This window comes from Phalangium opilio, unplaced genomic scaffold, assembly GCF_054372755.1.
Source record: "Phalangium opilio isolate 3A_F unplaced genomic scaffold, DU_Popi_V2 ptg000003l_1, whole genome shotgun sequence".
NCBI classification, from domain to species: Eukaryota; Metazoa; Arthropoda; class Arachnida; order Opiliones; family Phalangiidae; genus Phalangium; species Phalangium opilio.
In genome coordinates, this window is record NW_028324145.1 from 9,855,749 (window position 1) to 9,879,215 (window position 23,467).

Here is a 23,467-nt window from a genome sequence, read left to right on the forward strand (position 1 = left end):
GAGAGTGCGCAGAGACGGATGGCAATGTGTCAACCCCCTTAAGGGGTATGTCCCGATACTCAGGGTTGCCTATCCCCTTTTTACGTCGGAAAGGTCAATAATAGTTGGTATCTTTTTTAATATTATAACGTTTCAAATAAGTCTTATCGGACTAAATGAATTAAAATGCGTTTCTAAATTAAGGAAATTCAACAATTAAATGTTTGCTTGTAGGCATTTTTAGTAATAATATATATACATATATATAAATTAATTATTTTATAATAAACATTTGAACCTTATTGCAGTCGGGATATTTTCAAATATCTCTAACAGGGAGGTAGCTGACGCTGTCAAGGAGTGGAAAAATTTCCCCCTTATTAAACGTCAGCTTTCTCTTCAGCCAATCAGGCCTTCTTCTTCGCCATTTTGAGGGGGAAAGATAGCTGAGCCATTCTTATTACTCTCCTTACACTATTAAAAATTAAATTAAATTACAAGTCTTAGATTTTAAAGTGTTTACAAAGCCCAATAAAAGAGACGCGTCAATACCCAATAATTAATTTTAAATTTGGTATAATTTCCTTTATACCAATGTGTTTTAAAATTTCCCCTACACTAGTCAATGTAACCAACCAATCACGTTTCATTATTAATTCTTCTCCCGTATCTATATGGTCTTCACGTGGGATGACATAATCAAATTGCGCCTATAGTTCCTAACCCTAACCTAAAGATAAGTTTTGGAAAATTGAGGGTGAGAAAAGCGGGGGGTTCTATTGGAAATTCTAAATTCAACGTTCCTTGAATGCTTATGTCAGGTCATCGCTGCCAGAAACTAATTAAGAAACGAAAACAAAGACTCGATCCGTCGGATTTTATTGGCGACTTGAAACTTCCATAATGCTTCGCTAATCCGGATTTTCCCCCTCCCCCCCCCTAATAACGTAATAAGCCGCTCAGGGTGGTCCCCCACCTACCACTTTAGTTTGAATTATAACTCTAAAATAGAATTACGCCGAAGTAATGAAGCAATAAATAGTTGTTAAAAGGGTGTTATGTTGCGCGGATAATTTCAAGTTTATCTATTTATAAATCAATGTAATCTCCGCACACCTAACCATCCTCCCTCATCTTGGTTTAGCCTTTATTTTGAACCTAGGAAACTAGCTCCAGGAGGGTCTTGATGTAATTAAAGTGGTTAGGCTTAGTTAATTAATGTCTCTCGATTATAAACGCGTGTTTTCTTGGCACGTTACCCTTGGGGTTTTGTAATATTCACTCACCACCACTCAACCATCCAGGAAATTATAAGAGGAGACACAGAATTACCTACTCCTCCACAAAACGTCTATTTTTACAATTTTCAAATTATAATTTCGCAAACATTTCTCGTAATAACCCTTGGTGCCATATTTAGTCATATTATTCAGTTATTCTCAGGCAATTTTTGGTCCTTCCCCGCGTTTCACCCTCTACTACGTCACTGATATTTTACACGTTGTTTTATCGATTAAAATAAACGTGTCCTCCCGTTGGTATTCATTCCTCAGTGGTTTAACCATTTCCCACATCGAATATGATACATCTATGATTGAACAGGTAAAATAAATGGATTAGGTTAGCTTAGACGCGGAGCTTAAAACGTGACGATGGTGTTTTTTAATGGGAAAACGCGTACAAAGTTGCCAAGTTTACCTTTAATCTTTATAGAACTTGGAGAAAGGCGTCGATGGGAAATAGCTGTAATTTTTAATAGAAATGGTCTGGGCGAGAAAACCAAGTTCGTTCGAGCGGTAATGAAAAGTTTCCTAACACTATGGGTCTATGTTGTCTTTGAAACTTAACCCTAAGCTAAGTAAGCAATCTTTACTTCGGAATAGCTGCCGCACGTTTTAGGTAACATGCTGCTGTACTAAAGTGCTCCGGTGTGGTTTTTGCGAAAATATAGCATCTCTTTGCTGTTTCAAGCTACCGAGAGCCTAAAATACTATTGGTTTTAATTTATTAACTAGAGTAACATCTAAAGAATTTCTAAAATGGATTAAAAAGCGGTTTTTAAAAATTGAAAAAATCTTGAAAAGGAAGCAAACATTTAGGGGTATGAAACTCCTATGTATTCTCTATGGGCCCCTGTAGAAATGTTTAACCCGCAATACACCGGTGTATATAAATTAGATTTTTATATTATTTTATATTTATTGTAAAAAGTTCCAGCTTTAAGCTTAGTTTTAATATTTATCACTTTGAACTTGTAAACAATTTAATTAATGTGAAGAGTACATTAAATACTGATTATAATAAAAAAATTATTAAAAAATACATTTAATTTTTTCCATTGTAACTTTTAAAATTTATAATTTTAACCCTATGTCATGGTTTTGTAGTTTTAAACTTTTAAAACGGGTTTATTATATAAAAAAATTCTTCAGCAACAAAAATAGCCACCGGCTAAATGCCCGCTTTCCCAATTTTCAATAAATTTGCATAAAATTATCGCAAAGAGACGCCATGAGCAGCCATTTTGGATTTCAGAGCGCCGCGAAAAATGGCGGAATGTAGGCGTCTTTGGCCGATATAACGTTTACTTTTGTATTTTTGGATACTAAATAACGTTTTAACTAACTTTATATGATTAAAATTGTAGAAACTGTTTTAAATGGACCCAAACTCCAACTATTTTTCGTCTAAAGTAAGTTTTAAACGGATCTTTTATTATAAATTATCCCTAACTAACAATCCCCCCTTGACCCGTTATCTAAGGCTATATCAAATCATCTTGATCTTTGACCCTATAATTATTAATTTAATTATTATAATTACGTTTAATTAGAGCGAAGATTTGGATTCAGAAGTAGGCTTTACCAGTCCAGATGTGGGTTACACGACTAGCATTTCCGGGGATCAAGATGCAAACACTTCAAAAGTGACAGCTCAACCTAACGATCCCTTTAATCAAAGCGACAAACAAAACTACTGTAGGCCTAACAAATATAATGAATCTGGTAAAACGGATAATTCCGGAGGAGAAGATGATGATGATGATAGTGATTTATCAGGATATTGCATTTGTCGAACTAAAGAGACCAATAGATTTATGATGTAAGTAACTTGTTTTACTTCAAGGTATGGACTTCTTCCTTAATTACGATTGATTCTAATTGTGAAAATTACGCGTTAAGTGGTTGTGATAACTGTAATGAATGGTATCACGGTGATTGTATCAGTATCACTGAAGAATATGCAAAAAATATACAACAATTCTTTTGCCTTATGTGCCGAGGTAGTTTTTATCATTAAACCCTAAGGTTTCGCAGTTTCTAATTAGAAAGGGGTATGTTATAGAAAGGGACCCAACACTCGCAATTAAATACAAAGAGAAACATAAAAAGGAACCCAAAGAAAAGCATAAAGAATCTAAGAAAAGAAAGAAAACATCTGATAGTGCAAAGGTTATTGTTAACGTAGTATAGTTTCGGTCACTCTTTAAATTACAAATATGGAGTTTTATATTTTGCTTGATAGGATCCCAAGAAGTCAACGAGAAGATGCGGAGAATGTACAGCGTGTTACAGAACGGAAGATTGTGGAAGATGCGATTTTTGCAAGGATATGAGAAAATTTGGAGGCCCAAACAAAATTAGGCAAAAATGCCGTCAAAGACAATGTTTAAATTTTGTAAGTTGTAGAATTAAGAAAACCGCCAGGAAATATTCTGCAATTCAATTCAGTCAAATTACGCTTAATATCAAAAATATAAAATTATTTTAGTGCCAAAAAAAAAAAAAAAAAAAAAATAATATTTTAGGATTTTTTATAAGTTTTTTTTAGTTGCGTTTATGTTGCTTATTATTAAATCGCTTTTATGGTTAGCTGAAGGTTTTTATTTGGTTTGTTTTATGTTTTGAAGCGGGGGTGTAATTCTTTTATGTTGATTTTTATCTGTAGGCAAAGGTACACGTTCGTTACCACGACACTCAATCTACCAGTGATACAACGGTAAATATTAAAACACGTTTTGGTTTTAGTTTATTATTTTTAAACGAAAAAAAAAATAAACACGTTATTATTATTACTAACAAATACAAGCACTGGCACTTAAGAATGAAAAAAAAAAGAAAGAAAAAAAACATATCGATAACAAATATATAGGGAATTGGTTATAAGTTATAACACTTTACTATCAACTTTAATAGTTACTTTAATCAAGTTTAAACGTTTAACTTTGATAATATTTACTTATTAGGGTCTGGTATTGGGGAAAAAACCGAAAGAGCAAAGTTCAAAGGGCAATTTTGATGAAGATTTAGATGAAGATTACGAACCCGAGGGCAGAGATTCTCCCTACCAACCTGTTTCGAAAAAAGTATAGTTCTCCTTGCTTTATTCGCCCCAATTCATCTTGTTGATTAAATTAATGTAAATTAATTCAGTCTCAAAGCCAATCTTCCGATAATGATGAAGATTATGAACCAAAACGGGCCAAAACACTTTCCAAAGTGAAACATAAAAAGTCCAAGAAAAAGGTACCGAAATGATCACGCGGTCGCCTTTTTCATTTCAGTACTGTAATTTTTCTGGTATTTTTTCTCGTCTAGCCAGAAAGGAAAAGAAAGTACAAAAAAAGAAACAACAGCAGCACCAGTTGGACGACCAAAGAAGAAGATCGTCGCAGACGCCGAAGCGGCCACAGAAAGCGGAGAGAACATGAAAAGTGGGTGGAAAAAAAGGAAGAGGAAACACCACGTCAGTGTTACGGACCCGCTTGCGTAAAAGTGGCGCGAAAAAACTCAAAATATTGCAGCGATGAATGCGGCCTGAAGCTTGCCACCAAGTAATATCTTATTCTCTTTTATACATTAACAATTATTTAATACTGGCTCTATTGATTCTTTAGCCGCATCTACGAAATTCTTCCTCATCGTATTCAGCAGTGGCAAAGCACCCCCTGTTACGCGGATGAAAATAATAGGGCCTCTGTGGAGATGATTAGACAACAACAACTTCAAGCGAAACAAATGTTGATTGATTTAGAAAAGAGACAGCAAGATTTAGAAGCTCTCATTAGAAGGGCCAAGAAAACACCCTTAGTCGATTCTGACCAAGAAGTACTTCATTAAACTATAATAATTTTAATTGGCCTTATTCCTGATCAACGCCACCGAGGCGTAGCGGCGACTTTTGGAACTATAATAATACGGTAGCCAATTACAGGTGGCGGTGGAGTCGATGGATCCGTTATTTTCTATGTTTTGTTGATCTTTCTGAATCATGTGAATAGCCAAGGCTTAACAAGCGATATGGTTTCAAAAGTATTAAAAGTTGATTTTACCTTTCTTATTCTGTCTAATATTATGAAATAAGACTTTCGGAGTAAGTTTTCATTCGATTTTGGTCTATTTGGAGATTATTAGGTTAATAATAATTAGTTAAAACGTGTTTTTTGAATAATCAAAACATAGAAAATAACAGATCTCCATCAGAGTACGTAGACTCCAGCGCCACCTGTAATTGGCTACCGTATTATTATAGTTCCAAAAGTCGCCGCTATGCCTCGGTGGCGTTGATCAGGAATAAGGCCAATTACTGTATTAATTTTAATTTTAATTCCAGAATAATGATGAAATGGATGAAGCTGAACTTAGCATTTATTGCGTGACATGTGGTCATGAAGTTCCATCGCGTCTTGCTATGAGACATTTAGAAAAATGTTTTAATAAGGTATTTGTATTAAATTAATTTAGTGTTGATACTTGATAGTTTCTAGTTTATAACGATTTCCCTTCTTTTACCTTTCAAAGTATGAAAGTCAAACTTCGTTTGGATCCATTTTCAAAACCAGAATTGAGGGGAACAACATGTTTTGTGATTTTTACAATCCTCAACAAAACACTTATTGCAAACGTTTGAGAATTTTATGTCCCGAGCATTCTAAAGAACCCAAAGTTAATGATGACGAGGTTTGCGGTTGTCCACTGGTACAAAATGTCTTTGAAAGTACCGGGGAATATTGTAGACAAGCCAGAAAAAAATGTGCTAGACATTATTGCTGGGAAAAATTGGTTAGAGCGGAAATTGACATGGAAAGAGTCAGACAGGTTACTTAATTTCTTCAATAATTAATTAATAATTAGGCTAAAGTATTAATTATGAAAAGGTTGTTATTTTTTCTTTATTTTTAGTGGCTGAAACTGGATGATTTGTTTGAGCAAGAAAGAAACATTAGAATGGCTATGGCTAATCGTGGTGGGGTTTTGGGTGTCATGTTGCATCAAACTATATCACACGGTACTATGTACGATGAACAAGCTGTTGTGGGATCTCCACATTCACTATCGCCACAAATTACGAATGGAAATTGAGCTTTTAACTAAATTTATGAAACTTTTTAAGTTGGTGGGAAAGTTTTTGGACTCATTTGTAAAAAAAAAAAATCATGTTTTGATTTGAACTATGGTATTTTTATACCGCCAAAGGAATAGGAATATCAATTCTTTTTATTTCTCATGAATTTCAAGTTCTCTTGGCTTATTTATATTCAGTGTTAAAGGCCATTATTAAAAAAAAATGGTAATTAAAAGAAAATTAAATAATGAAAACGGGGAAAATTAATTCTGAATTTCGCGCCATAATCGGGAGAGTTCGTTCAGATTCCCATCTTTAGCACCGATTACTATTGGAAGGTAATGGACCGGTTTTTTAGGTTTGTGATCCCGAACGCATTATGCAACTCTTTCAAAGTCGCAAGCGGGACGTCTGTACGAAGACACGATTGATTTATTTCCCTACAATTACTTAAAATTCGTTTTATTTCTTGTAAATGGTGAGTAATTGCGTAGTTAGGATTAAACTAGTCTTAAGCTTATACCTTTCAAGAATATTAAAGTTAAATAATGTAAAGTATATTGCAATTTAAAGATAAAACCTGCTAAGCCTTGGTCACTGAAACAATTTCAAAATTGAATCTGGCCCTAGTTCTAGGACCGCGATGCCTAAAGAATGATTTAAGGGCTGGGATTTCAACGGAGTAGGACGATATTTACTGAAAATGGTATCAAAATCTGGGCCAATATTAATTGGAACATTGGAAAAGGAGATTGGTTCTACCAAAATATTAAACTGGGATGTCAATAAAATTGGAGGGGAACTGGTACAAACCTAAATCTATATTAGTTATCCTTGTTTGCTATATACGTATTGCCTTCTTAGATTTGGCAATATGAAGGTAAAAGCATCAAAAGCGAAGAAATTAGGTGTAAAATGTGCAGGAAAAAGCTAGCCCTAGTAACTCAGATTTATTGTCCACTTGGAAACTCTCCCTATCATAGAGTACTCTTCATTTGTTGTTGCATTAACCCAAGGTGTTGGAATAAAAGTTCCAGGTTGGTTTAACCTCCTCCTTGTAGTAGTTTAATGGGCTGAGCTTAACACGCGAGTATCTTCAGTTGGGCAGTAGTTAGATGTCAAAGAAAGGACGAACAGGCGGGTCAAAGTGTGGCAGCCTCAAATACCACACAGTGGCTTGCTGATGAAGATACTTGGGGTGAAATTGGTGATGAAACTGTACAGGCAAATCCAGTGGATGCGGAACTCTCTTCTGCCATAGAAAATATTGCAATACGTAAAGTTTCTACGAGCGAGTCATCTGATAATCAATGTAGGGTGGTTTAATTAAAAATAAACCAATGAGAAGAAAATGTATAAATAGCCGGTTTTCTTTTATCAAAAGCTGTGGAAGATGATGAAGTTATGAATGAAGCAAACCCTAATGTAATTCCAGAGTCTTTTGAACGTCCAGAAAATACCCCCGACTTTTTAAGAAACACTCCCAAAGAATCCACATCCCTAGCTCATGATGAAACCCCGATTTTCAAACCATATTATATAGAAGTCTGCGAAGAACCAGAGGGTTCTATTGACGAAGAGGAGGATCATGCTAAAGAACTTTTAAGCGAATATGAAAGGCTAAATGGAAATCCTTTTAACCAATTAGGCAAAAGGTTCAAACACTTTAAATCTGACACCATTGATTGTGTGATCAAAATTTAAAATACTTCCATTCTCCTTAATTGGTTTTAAAGTGGAAGTGGAAGTGGAAGTGGGGTAAAAATGGAACAAGAATCTTATGAGAAAGAAAGCCCCCGACACGGAGATACCTCATTTTTTAAATTTTACAAGCGAATTTCGAGACTTCCTAGTCAAATAATTAGGTGTGCAGTGTAAAATATTTAAAACTGGTCAAAGCGAAGTATGTTTCGTAACATTTTCGACCATGAGCAGATATTGCTGGAATGGAGAACCTTTATACATTAGTGATCCATCCAATGAAGATTTGACAAAAATTGGGAAATGCCAGTATTGTGGCGCTGACAAAGTGTTTGAGCTGCAGTTATTACCCGCGTTAGTTGATGGATTAAAATTGAACAACAATGAAAGCTATGGTAATCTATATACATGTTTAAATACAAAAGTCCCAATTAATGCGTTTCCCCATAACATTTTTTAGGACATCCAGTTGAATTTGGAACTATAGTTGTCTTCACTTGCGAAAAAAGTTGTTGGCAAGAAGGTGATGTATTTAGGCTAGAGAGCGTCTTAGTTCAACCTGATCCGGATGAAAAATATTTCCAGATGAGTTAGGTAAGCGCGTGCGGGCTTGTAATTGTATTCAACAGTCGCCACCGCGTCTCTTTGCTCCATGAAATAAATTATTGCAAATATTGTCATTGTTCTGCTAAGAACTTTCTCTTGAGTCACACCATTGTGGTCCCTAATGGTTTTAGGTACCATATAAGATGTCGTCATCAGCTCAGGCCTACAATTTAGACCACTAATATTGACATCAACGTCACGTCCCTGTATCTCCTCCCCCCCCCCTCCCAGTACCACTTCATTATCATCCTTATGTTAAAGGAATTTCTTGGAAAAGTTTTTTTCAAGGTTCGATTTTGGGGGTCTTGGGTAGGGAGAGGATTTTGGGGAGGGGAAGAGAAAGAAATGGGGGCCCCTCCCCTACAGGTTTGTGAAAGCCCCTGCCAAACTAAAGGTGGTTGTCAACTTGTCAAGCCCCAGGAGAGTGTTTATAAATTCGTTCTGCAAGGGGCGTGCAAGCACTCCTTTTTCATAGGCAGCCTTCTTTCAATGGGTTGTACCAGTACCACTATGGAATTCTTCCGCCCCCTCCTCCCAACGTGGTGGAGTCAGGCTTACAAAGATTTTCAAACAAATACTTACTGACTTATCTCCCCCTTCATCTTTCTTGGAAAGGATGGGTAGGGTTGTTCCCCCATGAGACTCCTCGCCTCCCCACGTGGTCAGTCAAGTCGCATTTCCAAAGATTTTTGAACAAAAGTTACTGACTCATCTCTGAACCATGTAAATTTTCTCCTCCCTCTTTCTTTTCTCTCTGATGGATCTGCAATTTCAATAGAGTGCTGTCAGAAGCGCCGGTGTGACGTCACCCATGCTGTTTTCCCATAAAGAAAAAACGGTAACTGTCATGGCCGCCCATTGCTAAAGGCAGACTCGTGACGTCTAACCTTGGATCTGACGTCACAACTGACAGCACTCTATAGCGAAATACCTTTCAAAAACAACTGCTGCATTGTCTAGTGTTTCAAAAGTGATATGGATTGATAGTAGGCTTGGTATTAACTTAAGTAATTAATTTAAAATTAATGATGAAGACAATATTCGGAGCTTTAAAACGAAACTAGCTTTATTTAGAAATAGATGATTTTAAAAAAAAAAAAGAGAGGCCGAAATGGTTAATTCTTTTTCTCCCAAAGTCAAATCCGACGACAATATTATAAAAATAAAATAAATGCACCCCGCGCATGTCCTTCATGTTTCTGTTATGGCAAAATAATAACTGTACAAATGGTTGTGTTTTTTTTTTTGTTTTTTTCTTAGACACTGTCGTAAAAGCTCTCAAGAATCTTTTAAATAGCGATCGAGTATTTGTTAGTTTGTTTTCTTTCCTTTCCCACTTAGGGAGGGTTTTGTCGCATAGTATATCTACAATGTTAAAATTATACAATTTTAATTTTTAGTTTAGATCTCTGCCTTCACAACAAAAAAACATGTTTTGTCAGTTAAATATGGATTATAAGGTGTCATATTATTATTATTAATAGGATTCGTCAGTTGTAGACGAAATATAGAGCGAATAAATTTCAGTTGCCTAAACGTTATTGAGATATAGTTATATTGAGAGATTATGACTTTATTAGCGATAATTTTGATATATTTTTTGAAGGGGAGGGGAGGAGGGTATAGCCGTATTACGAGTAACTATCCTTTTCTTCGATCCAACTGCTACTGTCTGTATTATCACTCTTAACACTAGATTGACTGCAAAGCTCGGCGGAATGACAGCGATGATAATGTCCATTGTTAAACGAATTCTTTTCTTGAATGTTTATCAATCCTTCATGGTTTGAACCCGAGAGTTTCATTTTATCACCTCCGTAATATGCCACTGGTGATATTTCCTCTGGCGCTGTAAGAAACGAGGCTTAATTAGCCTTATTCCTGATCAGCGCCACCTACCCATAGCGGCGACTTTGAGAACTACTGTAAGCGGCAAGCCAATCAGATGTCGCTAAAATCTGGTGACGTCACTGACTGGCACTCTCGGGTCTTACCAAAAATGACGTCACCAGATTTTAGCAACATCTGATTGGCTTGCCGCTTACAGTAGCTCTCAAAGTCACCGCTATGGGTAGATGGCGCTGATCAGGAATAAGGCTAATTGGAAGGGTAATTAATTTGTAGAAGTATAAGTTTTTACTTACTAGCTCGAACAATATCTTTGAACTTGTAATTCTCAATTTGAACTGGTTGTTTTGTCCATTCATGGTTAGCGGCCTCGTTTAGAGTGCAGCGTTTCTCAGGATCACGGTGAAGTAACCATGAAATAAGATTAGATAAACCTTGAAAGGGAATAAAATATTATAATTAACCCCCAAAACCCTTAATTAAAACGAGATAATTATACTTTGCGATACGGCGAAAGGAGGAAACAATTCAGCTTCTATTGTCTCTTCCACATCGAAAAAAGGGTTTTCTCCGTAGATCAGAGTATACAAAGTTACTCCCAAAGCCCACATTTCCAATTCGGGTCCCCGATACCTTTATAACCCCCAAAAGGAAAGACGTTAGAAACCTTAAAAAAAATCCTACTTGAATTTTGGGGTATCCCGTCAACTTACTTATTGCCTTGTAGAACTTCGGGACTACAATACTCGGTTGTCCCGCAAAATGTTGAAAAGCACCAATCAGCCGACATGAAAGTGGCGGAACCAAAATCAATTAACTTGACGTGAAATTTTTCATTCAAAATGATATTTTCGTCTTTGATATCACGATGCACTATTTGAAAACTGTGCAAATACTCTAACGCGGACACGACTTGTCGAAATATGTAACTAGCTAAAGCCTCGTCTAATTTTGGTGAACGGTCGATGAATTCAAATAGATCCATCCCGGATCCGTGTCTCTCCATTACCATTTGAAAGAAATTTTCGTTTTCAAACACATCCAAAACCTAAGAAGATGAATAAAAGTTTCTAAACGAGTTCCTCGACAAATGAACTCCTCCATCTTTACCTGAACTATATTGGGATGCTTGAGAGTCGAAAGTAAACTAACTTCTAAAGGCACTTTTTTGGACATTACCGAATCAAAAACCCATAACTCCTCGTAAACTTTACTTTTTCTAATAAATTTCGTCACAACCTAACAATAATTCAAAAGAAAATTGCACTTCTCGTCACTGACATAGCAACCATAACCACAAATATTACCATAAGCTTATCAGATTTTTTATAGCCAACTTTAACGCATCCGAATGCCCCTTTCCCAATTTCGTGAAGCGTGGTGTATTTTTCCGAATACTGTCCTTCCGTGTAATCGTGGCTTTCATCCTTACCACTGAGGTTTGAACTCTCGATACTACAATTGCTGTCGCAAGTGCTAGTATTGCTTCTATCAGTCATTGACTGACAGTATGGGGACAAAGTAAAATGTTAAAAAACTAAATCGGCAGTAAAAAGTTACCGCGACGCGTTGGGCTTACCATAGAACCACCATTCTCAGAGGCCATCGTGGCGTTGGGAAAGACATTTGTCTTGCTACTAAGTTCTTCGGGATCGCGCGAGACCCATAAGCAATAGATAGTTTGACCATCGTCTAGTTCTAGTTTTTTTATTTGGTAAACTATAGCTAAATCGGTCCCATCTTTATGCATCCCCAATCCAAAGTAACTTCCTTCGGGAATTGTATGGACCGATTCGAGGGAACCAAAACGATTCAGAACAAACCTGTTGTTCAAGAAACTCCAAATACTTAGATTCTCCGTAATTAACCGCTTCATTACCTTCCGATGTCACTTACCTAGGAACTTTCTCGTTGTGTACATCCATCTGATTAGGAGTGGAACAACTATTGAGATCTACACTAGTCGGATTCTCGGGCAAAGGCTGTAAAGGTTCGGTGGGGTCAGTGCTGCCTCCGCAGCTACTACTATGAACCGTACTGGAAGTCGAATCCGTCGAAGGCGACCTAAAGAGCGCTGGATTATGGAAACCAGATGTCCCTGGTTGATTCGTTTCCAGATCCAACTTCATGGACAATCCGCAAGCGGCCGCGTCCAATCGTTCCTCAATTTCGTCCCGCGTTAAATTGTTACCATTCAAGTCGGCCTTCTTCTGGTGGTCAGAATCAAAGGAACTGATCCCACATTCGCCGGTGGCTTCGTTTAGTTGAGCGTGGCAACTGCCGGATGGTAGAACCATGGCGGAACTGGTGGAACCTCCGAGAAGACAATCGGCTGATGGAGATCTGGTTGGAGGTTCGCTGGCTGAAGAGTTACGAAGGAATGATATGCCAACCCCGACTTTAGGAGATGCGAGACTCAAGCTGTGCATGCCTTCGATGGTAAGGTCTATTTGTTTGCCGATTGGGTTGATCGGTCTGTGGTTCGGGAAGTGAAGCATCAGTCAGTATCACTTGGGCGTCGTTTAAAAATTAGTAACATGCCTTGGAGGATTGATGAACTCGTCGGATGTTGGTCGGACATATCGACCGCCAAGGGCACCCATGGATGAACCATCCGCTTCGTCATCATTATCATCGTCATCTAAAGGCGGAAGTGGCATGGAATCGGTGTCTAAGAAGTCAATGTCTTCGTAGAATGAAGGAATGAGCATCATAATGTTCTGAAAACAATCGGAAGAAATTCATTTAACACAATACTCGAGTCTCGGATAGTAAGTCAAAACTATTTAATTACTTTTTCAACTAGTTGCGCTTGCGTATAGCCAAAAAGCATCGAGGAAAAATTGTCGTTGCAACTATGAATAGTTCCATCAGGGAATATGGTTATTAAACCGCTAATATTCGCGAAAACCCAAGCAATGCCTTGATATTGCGCCGCTTGAGAGTGGATCTCTAAGTCTGCGATAGTTAAAATTAGACCTAACTTGGGGAACAAAATATGGTCTATTTTACCACTAAGGTCCTGCGTAGGGGTTTTGCAATCAGTTGGATCATCAAACATTTTTTCAATGCGGACGCTAACGGGGAAAGGGAACCCGTCTCTGGTTCGACCAGTTATATTTTGTTTTTTCATATCCTGATGAGGAAAATTGATATTTTATCGTAGTCGCGTTATAAATAATAGTTGGCGCTGACATTACCTTAGTTAAGTCATTGCCTAAAGTTGGAAGAACAATGGAAGGCATCAATTCTTTTAGTGTCAAAGCACTCATATCGTCAAAAGTTTCGAATCCATGTAGGGAACACATAGACTTATCGGCAAATAACATTCTACCCTAAATAGTTAAACAAAATATTGGTATTGAAACGAAGCAGGCGTTGATTTACGGAATTGCGAACCTGTTCGTCAAAAGCAAATAGACCCACTGTCCTTTCAACTGGTTCCATAACCACAATGCACCGCGGTTCATTATCAATAACTACACTTCGCATCCAAACTGATACGGGGATGATATCATTCTGCTTATTAATCAGATCCATCTTGAAATGAATCAAGATTATAGCTACGATCTTGAAACTTCTCTTAGACAGTTAACCGAACTTACAACTTTGCCCGAAATGACCACAACTTGACCATTTGACTCTAGTTGAGTCTCTGACAAAGCGGAATAATACTTTTTGGCAGATAAATAATCGCAAAGCCTCTTGCCGCCCATTTGAGCTTGAGAGATACCCAATAACGCGCAAGCCATTTTGTTGGTTACCAAAATTTCGGTCGTTTTAGCATTTATAGTGACGACCGCTTTATTCGGGTTATGTATCGTAGTTGGGAAAAGACAACCCTGTTGACCACCGACGAAGTTGTAAAAAGCCCAGCTGCCACTTAAAGATTTACAATTGCGTTGAAATCCGTCGGGGTTCAAATGGGTTGGATTCCTTTTTAGCGGATAGTTTGGGGAAAAACTGAATGTGTTCAGAGCATCACCTAAACAAAAGGGGTCACGCGTTGCGTTTAAAATTAGGCCTACAAGACGTTTTGTCGGGAAAGCTTTTAGGTCTAATATTGCCTACAAAAAACGTACGCGTAAGTTTATATATTTACAATAAGTTTCTGTACAAACCTAAGGTAAAATCCAAATTTTTGGATTAACGAATCACAAATCTTTAAGCACATGCTTTTTTATTCAATTCAAATTTACCTCTACCCCTGTAAAAACACTTCTCCCTCATACTCACAGGTGATTGCGTATTCAAAAAGAGTACCACCCCACCTCCTAAACGCGCCGGGTCTTTTAAATGGGGTCTATTTTTTATATATCTCAAACACACCACCGTACAAGATAAATCTTTCACCTTTACCCTAGTGAACCCCAGCCACGGCCCCCGGGGGTTGAAGAGAAAACACACCCTCTCCAAATTCGCGGATATCGTGAGAATAATGTCCCCAAAAATATATAGAACTTGATCCCAGATCTCTCCTATAGTCCAAGCTTTATCGATTTCTTTCCCAAAAGAAAATACACGACAAGCTCCACTCTCTCTCTCTTTTTCAAGATATGGGGGACGCAATTGCTTACGAAGGTTTATTTTTTTTTTTTAGTAAAGCGGCAAGCCTTCTGTAGAGTTTGTTTTTCTTTATATAGCCTAGTATCGTGTTTTTCTCAATTAACGATTCAATCTAAGCCCGAGGCCGTTAATTTTCATCAAAACACTCTTAACGATAACTTAATGGTATTTTCTATCCACACTTTAGGATCGTAAAAGCGCAGTTAAGGCTTTTTTAGTCTTAACATGTTTACGTTGTATGGTTTAATATATCGAAAATATATTTAATTAATGCATAGTTAATTGTAGCTATCATAAATTAGAAAATTAGTGGTTGCGAAAGGTTTTAATAAAACCATGCATCTGGTTTAAAAACATTCTCCCCCCCCCCAAACCACGCAAATTCACGGATGAATACAACGAGGGGCCGTTCACCCAGTGTACCTTTGACTGTACTAAAGTGATTATGCTTAATCTCTAAAATCCCTACCCTCGACAATGCTAAAATTATTACACGTGATCAGTCATCGGTGTATAAGGAATCTGACAGTGATTAGCCCCTCGGCCTACAATGCGATTTGAACCCTTTCACCCCACGCGCTTCAAGGTTAAAGTTCAAAATAGTATTTACCTTTAAACTTTGACAGTGTGCATTTTTTGGTTAATAAGGAATCCCCCATATCCACGCTGTCATGACGTTGTTTTCTTCTGGTACCGCAGGCAGGAAACGATTGATTCAGTTCAAAAGGTTGCAATTTTGTTCGCGCTTGATAACGAGGGGTCAAGCCGAGTTGGTGGGCACGTCCCCGCCGATTTAGGAAGGGAGAAACGCCCGAAATGGGTGACCAGCTGGAGAATGCCTTTTTTACCGGGTGAATTGGGCTGCTCTCGGCCGTATGACGATTCCATTTCCGACCCTAATTTTGAAAAGATATTAAAGGCGGCAAGAGAAAAGAAATTATATAAAAGTTACAAGCGTCTCTCTCTCTCTTAGCCCCCCCCATCCCCCGCCCTTAGAGTTTATCTTAGCCTGATTTTCGCAAATGATAAACCAAGGCTATAAGGCCCGGATCTCCATCTCCTACGCAATATTGAGACGCGTTCGCGTTTGTAACTTTTATTTCATGTGCCTCCATTTATTTTTACAAATGTTTCCTTATAATAAATGGTACATAAATAAGAAGGTTCCACCCCTAGATAATCCCTTTGTGCAGCGGAAAAATAACCCTTTCTATACTTAAAATTAAACCCTTTTAAAAATCGGTAGTGTGAACGCAATTTTGCTTGTTAATTTTACCACTACAATATATAGTTTCAAAAGCCATAAAACTTAACAAGGTTAAGATTAAGAAATCATATTGAACAGGCGTGTAAATTTCGGTCACGTGATATGATTTTAAAGATAATCCCACACTGAATGGTATGGATCACGTTTATATAGCTTAGCGCCTTTCTATTGGCTAATTTTTACTTAATTAACATTTTAAAACAATTTTATCTTATCAATACGATTAAAGTTTAATTTCTTAACCCTTCCAATTAACACCCACCCTTTTCGATATAAATAGAATCAAAATCATGCTAATTAAGACGCCTTTAATCATTAAACCATTACAAAAAATATATTATATTCTAATGAATTTTATACCATTTAAAAATTAATGGATGGTCAAGCAAACAATATTTAAGCCTAATGCATTCGTAGTAAAACTAAAAACAGGAGAAGCGTTTTTTTTACCGTATTACAATCAATAAGCAACCCGCAACTAGGAAGTTAAATCTTAACTCACCTATCCCCTACATTTTCCGATACCAAGGTATTTTTTTTATTATCGTTGTTAATTTAAGATTGAAGAAACCTTGACCGCGAAAAATTCGTAACTGATAATCTAGAGTATTTTATCCCAACAAGAGCGAAAAGGGGATATGTATCTCTATCTCTTAATACTTTATCTCTACCGGCTGTTTAGGATTAGGGCTATAAAGTCAGCGTTATTTTTCCAAAATAGATCTCTAGATTGTTAACTCGGCCTGGCGTCGACGGCCAGTGGTGGGAGCGGTATGGTTAGCTTAAGCTCTATGCGGCACAACACACAGAATCTCTCCTCGCCCGTTGGAGATTCGACCCAATCTTGGATCAATAAATTCACCGTTTACACTGTTAAAGGGATGGGCAAGGAGGGGGGTCGGTGTATATCTCCTCAGTAACATTTCATAGGCTACCTAGACTTATATCATGACGTAAAGCGACGTATTTTTCTCCTAGACTTCCCACACGTCTACAGCTAGTTGGAATAATTACGTATCCATTTTCCCAACGTATCTAGGTCGATTTTGAGGATCGTAATCTAACCCGGTCCACAAAACCCGCATAGAGATATGGGGGCCCATGATAATTCCTATTTAAGCTGTATGAATTCCTGATGTAACATAGTATCTTTCAACGGACGTCATCGGAGTTTTACGACAGTAATAAATCATTTTGGATAATGAAGATAACTTTTTTGTTTTGGATTTAAGGTCCAGCTTTATTATTTTTTAAATGTCACATAAATTTTATGTTCTTAGTGACGTGTAAAAGTTAAATTTGGGTTTGACCCTGTATGACGACATATCCGTGAGCACCGGTGTGCTACGGGGTAAACATTTCTACAGGGGCTCGTAGAAAATACATGGGGAGTTTTGACCCTGTAAGAGGGCTTCCCCCTATAACAGCAGTTCTCTATTCGAGTTTTTGGCGGGAAGTTTATGTTTTTAATTGGTAACTTAATAACTTTTCAAACCCCCAAATGTTTCGTACACTTAAAATAATTTAGAAATCTTACCTTTGATGGAGGGGTGCCATTTGTTATTGATTGTCCTTTAAGTTCCTGAACTCGTTTTGTTTTCAAGTTTAGGTTAGAGTGTTCTGTCTTGCGACTGTCGTGTCCGTTAGAGTTTAAAATAATTCTTCCCATGAATCCAGGGGAGTCCATTTCCTAATTTTGAAAAAAAAAATAAAAATAAAAAAAATTATTATTCTTTAGTATTTGAACATTTAAAATACTAGTGGTGTCGTCAGACATCCAAAGGTTATTCAAGGGGCTAATCACTTTTAAGACTGCCTGTACACTTATGTAATTATTTTATCACTTTGAAGGGTAGGACTTTTAAATATTACATATAATCCCATTTAGAACAGTCAAAGGCACAGTGCGTGTGTGACCAGCCCCTCGGATTAGGTAACTGAAGTATGAATGAAGTTTCTAGTCACTATTCCCCCTCCCGTTCCCACCCGAGATTGGGGACGCCCTATCCCAACGTAAAAACCAAGGCTAAAGTTGTAACATCATACAAAGTACATAAGGTTTGAATTACAGTAGAAAAAAGTTTGGTAGAACTATCAAAAACAGTCTTATTACCTCTAGAAATTCAAAGTTGAAAGTTAAACTGTTTGTATTCCCAATAATCTCTTCAAAACTGGGTGCACTTTGAGTACAAAATACCGCGTTTGTTTTAAAAGAGCGCGAGAAAAATCGTTAGTGGGCGCTGGGTTACCGGTGTCTTTGAAGGTAATTTTATAGAGATTCTATTGGTGGATAAAAGCAGTCACATGTAAAGTGTCATAGAAAAGCTGGATCCTTATTGGTTGTCCCCATTTCTTGTTTACGGGGCAAGTTAGATGGGCCTTGGTTGAAAATTGGCGCGACGGATGGGATCATTCAGCTGTTCCGATTCGGAAACTGCGTATTTTGCCATTTTTTGTTAAGGGAAAGGAGTTGTGTTTCGTTCTATAAAGTTTTAAAAAATTCAGTTAATGTTTGCGGATTCATAAATTTAAGTTCCTAACAATATCATCACCGAAAATGGTAAACTACTGCTTCTCATTTAATGTTTATGAATGAGGCATTGCTTAGGCCTAAGTTTAATTTTCCTCTAATGTTAAGTGTTTTTGTGTTCGTTCTTTTTATTTTGTTGTTGTTTATTTTTAGGATATTAGAAACTTCTTCCCCGTAAAAATTAACAGTTCTGCTAGTAAAACACGTCCTATGAACGGGAATGATTCTAAAACCAAGGTAACATGTTCAGGCTGATCTCATGAATTGATAGAATATCTAAAATGTTGTTTATATTTAGAAAAATGTTTTACCAAGTAATTCTGGTAAGAAAATTAATACCAGAAAGAGGACAGTTGTGTTATCAGATTCAGGTACAAGTTTATAATATTATAAACTTTGTAGCTGATAATTTAAACTGGTTTAATTCCTCATTTGGCAGACTCTGAAGACCCAATCCCAAAGCCTAAACCAGCCAAACGTAGAATTATAGAGGATGATGATGATGATAATGACTGTTTTGAGATTACCAAAACAAAAAAGGCTGAGCCAGTGAAGGAAGGTGTTAGAAGGAGTCCTCGAAAACAAGAAGATAAATACAAAGATTCAGCAGATCCTGAAGACCCAATCCCAAAGCCTAAACGGAGAAAACAGAGAATTATTGAAGATGATGATGATGATGTTGATTGTTTTGAGGTTACACCAACAAAAAAGACTGAGGCAGTGAAGGAAGGTGTTAGAAAGAGTCCTAGAAAACATGAAGTTAAATCCAAAAACTCTAAACCTCCTCCTCCAATACCGAAAGAGAAGAAAAAGGAAGAAAAAGTAATTGAAGTATCAAAGTTTTTTGGAAAAACTCCGGTAGATCGTTCAAGCAAGCATCTTGTTGAGAAAAAAGTACGTTAAAAACAAACCTTAGTTTCCATTAATTATCCCTAATAAAAAATTTTTAGGCAAAAATAGAGAAAATAGTTCCATCAGAACCCATAAAGAAGAAAACTAAATTAGAATTGAGTGATGATGAATTTATAATTGAAGATGATGAAGAATTTGAAAAAACATTGGCTCAACTTGACATTCCTGGATTATCCGCGACCAGTTCTAATTTAATAGAATCAGTACATTCATCTCAAGATGAATCCAAAATCACCAAACCCAAAGAAAATGAACTAAAGTTAGATTCAAAGATAATAGAAAAAGGTTCAGACGCTAAAGGCAATAAATCTGAAAGTAAATCCAAAGTTAAAGACGAAATTATTGATATCAAACAAAATGGACATGGTACTAAAAGTAAAAGTATGAAATCAAAAACTGTAAAAAGTACACGGACCCCGAATTTGTTCCTAAAATTTAGACATTTCTTTATTAATTTTGATCTATTTTCATAGCAGGAACGATGAAAGAAGAAAATAAATTAGATACATCTGTCCTTGATAATAGTAATCTGAAAACTCCGGAAGAAAAGAAAAAGGAACACTACCAGAACTACCAACATTACCTCCACCGTGAGGGCCCAACTGCTTTAGGTTCCAAAGAGATTCCCGAAGGAGCTGACTCTTGTTTAGAAGGAAAAACCTTTGTCCTGACTGGTATATTGGAATCAATAGAACGAGATGAAGCCAAAACCTTGATAGAGAAATATAAGGGAAAAGTTATGAGCACTTTAAGCAAAAACACGCAATATATAGTAGTAGGCAGGGATTCTGGACCTGCCAAACTCGAAAAAGCTGAAAAATTTGGCACTATTAAATTAAACGAAGACGAATTACTTGAATTAATTAGAACTGCACCTCCTGGCAAAAGTGCCAAGAAAGCTAAACCAAATGAATCCCCAATGTCAAAGACTAAAAATAAGGCTTCTAAAATGACTCCTAAAAATTTGTCAGAATCCTTAGAGGATTCTTTGAAAGAGAATAATATGATTGAGGAAATAGTTAAACCATCTAGTTCAAAGGGAACTAAACAAGATGAACCCCAATCAACATTTTCTCCCCCAAAACGTCATCCAGTTCCTGACTCTCTTATGTGGGTTGATAAACACAAACCTCAATCTTTAAAACAAGTTATTGGTCAACAAGGAGACCGAAGTAACGCAAAGAAATTAGTACAGTGGCTTAGAGACTGGCAAAAGAATCGTACCGTCCCCAAAAAACCTCCTTGTAAGGAATTAGGAATGTTGATTAGACCTTAAAGAGTTAAAAGACACGAGGAAAAATTATAAATGTTTAATTTTAGCTCGTTGGGGTGGTGGAGGGGGAGACGACGGAGGTTTTTACAAAGCCGCGTTGTTATCAGGAACTCCTGGTATTGGGAAAACAACCACGGCGGTTTTAGCCTGCAAGGAATTGGGGTTCTCGTATTTTGAGTTGAATGCTTCTGATACAAGATCGAAACGTAGTTTGCATGATGAAGTCTCACAGTTGCTTCAGAATACTACAATCACTGGTTTAGGAGGTTAATAATGACATATTTATTTAGTGATTAACATAATGATAACGATAATAATGTTAAAAATTAGGAAACAAATCTTTAAATTCAACTAAACATGTTATTATTATGGATGAAGTTGATGGGATGTCGGGAAATCAAGATAGAGGAGGGACCCAGGTTGATTTTGATTGTCTTTCTTTGCTAATTTGAATTTTACTTTGAAATTTCTTACGCGCCTCTCTCATTTTACTTCAGGAATTGATAGCCTTGATCAAAACGACCAAAATCCCAATTATTTGTATCTGCAATGATAGATCCCATCCAAAAATTCGTTCCCTGAGCAATTATTGCTTTGATTTAAGGTTCCAAAAACCTCGTTTGGAACAAATTAAGGGCTCAGTCATGTCAATATGTTACAAAGAAGGAATCAAAATTCCTACTGATGTCTTAACTGATATTATAACCGCATCTTGTCAGGATGTAAGACAAGTTTTGCATAATGTCTTCTTATGGAGTGCTAAAGTAGCTACTATAGCTGAAGGAGAAAAAAAGAAAATGGCTCAAACCAAAGATATCAAAATTGTAATTGGTTAATTTAATTTAATTAATATACAAATTCCACCCGCTCAAATGAAAGTTAATCTTAATTATTAGGGACCTTTTGATGTCTTAAAAAAAGTTTTTGCTAGTGAAGAAGAGAAGTCAAGCATACACGACAAAGCTAGCTTATTTTTTCACGATTATTCACTTTCCCCTTTATTTGTACAAGAAAATTATATTCATGTTCAGCCCAAGAATGCCAGGTATCGCGAGTTATTGTTAGAAATTAATTAATTTCAATTAGCCTTATTCCTGATCAGCGCCACCTACCCATAACGGCGACTTTGAGAACTACTGTAAGCGGCAAGCCAATCAGATGTCGCTAAAATCTGGTGACGTCACTGACTGGCACTCTCGGGTCTTACCAAAAATGACGTCACCAGATTTTAGCGACATCTGATTGGCTTGCCGCTTACAGTAGTTCTCGAAGTCGCCGCTATGGGTAGGTGGCGCTGATCAGGAATAAGGCTAATTAATATCTAACCAAAGTTTAAATTAAATTAATCAATCAGGGGTAACCAACTGGAACATTTAAAACTAATAAGCCAAGCTGCTGACAGCATTAGAGATGGAGATATGGTTGACCGAGTTATAAGAACATCTAATAATTGGAGTTTATTACCTACTCAAGTATATTAATCTGTTAAAATACATTAAAATTAAAACTAAGTAATTAACTTTAATTTTTATTATTTTAGGCCATATTTTCAAGCGTAATTCCTGGCGATACCATGAGAGGTTATTTGAGTCAAATGATAACGTTTCCAAGTTGGTTGGGAAAGAATTCTACAAAGAATCATATGGATAGAGTGTTGCAACAGCTTCAAATGCATATGAGGCTACGTATCTCCGGCAATAAAACTGAGCTCAATACTCAGTATATTCCGTTACTTCATCATAAACTTACAAATCCTTTGGTTGAAAAAGAAAGTGACGGCGTCAAAGAGGTTATAAATACCATGGAGAATTATTATCTCTTAAGAGAGGACTTGGAGATTGTTACGGAATTGGCATTATGGCCTGGAAAAACTGATCCCATGTCCAAAGTGAACCCTAAAGTTAAAGGAGCTTTAACTAGGACCTTCAATAAAGAGAGCTTTTTAATCCCGTATTCCATGAACACTTTTAAGAAGGGAAAGAAAGCTTCCGTTAACGAACTTGAAGGAGAATTAGGAGAGGAAGACGACAATGTTATGGAAGAAAATGCGGAAAGTGACGATGATATCGGATCTGACGCCATGGTTAAAGTAAGGAAAACATTTCATTAAAGTTTATTTTGTTTATTAATCTCAATTTTAATCGTAACAGCAAAAGAAAGCTACTAAAACATCTACAAAATCTGACGATCAACCTTCAACTTCTAAGGGTAAAGGAAAAGGTAAAACATCAAACCCGCAAAGCAAAAGAGGGAGGAAGAAATAAACTGTTGTTTACAGAAAAAAAAAAGAAAATTCAATCAGCTTGTTTAAAGTATTTACAATTTTGTTAATTATGAACTGTTAACACACTAATTTTAAGGCCTTGATATACTAAAAATAAATTTTTAAGGTTTTCACGATGTTTTTAAATAAAAACAAATAGGGAAAACAAAACAAGTT

General features: G+C 36.7%; 4 protein-coding genes across 12 annotated transcripts; 3 read left to right on the forward strand and 1 right to left on the reverse strand.

Moving 5' to 3' along the window:
• The first annotated feature begins 2,498 nt into the window (after positions 1-2,498).
• Positions 2,499-6,578, forward strand: LOC149717691 (CXXC-type zinc finger protein 1-like). The gene is made up of 13 exons (XM_089840553.1): positions 2,499-2,671; positions 2,813-3,081; positions 3,162-3,262; positions 3,325-3,431; positions 3,505-3,657; positions 3,928-3,978; positions 4,226-4,345; positions 4,413-4,505; positions 4,578-4,813; positions 4,877-5,087; positions 5,593-5,700; positions 5,781-6,077; positions 6,162-6,578. Exons 1-13 carry the CDS (start codon positions 2,639-2,641, stop codon positions 6,339-6,341), a joined length of 1,959 nt encoding a protein of 652 aa, XP_089696679.1. The 5' UTR covers positions 2,499-2,638; the 3' UTR covers positions 6,342-6,578.
• Positions 6,579-6,660: 82 nt separating this feature from the next.
• trus (programmed cell death 2 like trus) lies at positions 6,661-8,705 on the forward strand. 2 transcript variants are annotated; one of them, XM_089840558.1, is made up of 8 exons: positions 6,661-6,802; positions 6,898-7,129; positions 7,189-7,361; positions 7,425-7,636; positions 7,709-7,979; positions 8,061-8,189; positions 8,260-8,420; positions 8,486-8,705. In XM_089840558.1, exons 2-8 carry the CDS (start codon positions 7,028-7,030, stop codon positions 8,617-8,619), a joined length of 1,182 nt encoding a protein of 393 aa, XP_089696684.1. In that variant the 5' UTR covers positions 6,661-6,802; positions 6,898-7,027; the 3' UTR covers positions 8,620-8,705. The 2 variants fall into 2 exon arrangements, with proteins under 2 accessions (XP_089696684.1, XP_089696685.1); XM_089840559.1 differs by having other exon boundaries at positions 6,702-6,802; positions 6,955-7,129.
• A 966-nt stretch (positions 8,706-9,671) lies between these two features.
• Positions 9,672-18,574, reverse strand: Pask (PAS domain containing serine/threonine kinase). 3 transcript variants are annotated; one of them, XM_089840542.1, is made up of 17 exons: positions 18,426-18,574; positions 17,850-18,002; positions 15,656-15,941; positions 14,085-14,464; positions 13,879-14,019; positions 13,680-13,814; positions 13,492-13,615; positions 13,274-13,437; positions 13,021-13,199; positions 12,376-12,954; positions 12,059-12,302; positions 11,787-11,981; positions 11,590-11,718; positions 11,193-11,527; positions 10,979-11,112; positions 10,776-10,913; positions 9,672-10,480 (listed from the first exon to the last, which is right to left on the reverse strand). In XM_089840542.1, the coding sequence occupies exons 2-17, from the start codon at positions 17,997-17,999 to the stop codon at positions 10,263-10,265; spliced, it is 3,531 nt and encodes a 1,176-aa protein (XP_089696668.1). In that variant the 5' UTR covers positions 18,000-18,002; positions 18,426-18,574; the 3' UTR covers positions 9,672-10,262. The 3 variants fall into 3 exon arrangements, with proteins under 3 accessions (XP_089696668.1, XP_089696667.1, XP_089696669.1); XM_089840541.1 differs by having other exon boundaries at positions 11,787-11,987; XM_089840543.1 differs by lacking the exons at positions 17,850-18,002; positions 18,426-18,574 and adding an exon at positions 16,815-17,579 and having other exon boundaries at positions 11,787-11,987.
• A 141-nt stretch (positions 18,575-18,715) lies between these two features.
• On the forward strand, positions 18,716-23,464 carry Gnf1 (germ line transcription factor 1). 6 transcript variants are annotated; one of them, XM_089840544.1, is made up of 13 exons: positions 18,716-18,872; positions 18,996-19,079; positions 19,141-19,213; positions 19,282-19,736; positions 19,793-20,159; positions 20,228-20,998; positions 21,075-21,293; positions 21,358-21,446; positions 21,525-21,851; positions 21,924-22,072; positions 22,382-22,499; positions 22,568-23,116; positions 23,178-23,464. In XM_089840544.1, exons 1-13 carry the CDS (start codon positions 18,870-18,872, stop codon positions 23,289-23,291), a joined length of 3,318 nt encoding a protein of 1,105 aa, XP_089696670.1. In that variant the 5' UTR covers positions 18,716-18,869; the 3' UTR covers positions 23,292-23,464. The 6 variants fall into 6 exon arrangements, with proteins under 6 accessions (XP_089696670.1, XP_089696671.1, XP_089696672.1 ...); XM_089840545.1 differs by having other exon boundaries at positions 20,231-20,998; XM_089840546.1 differs by having other exon boundaries at positions 19,793-20,135.
• Positions 23,465-23,467: the final 3 nt, after the last annotated feature.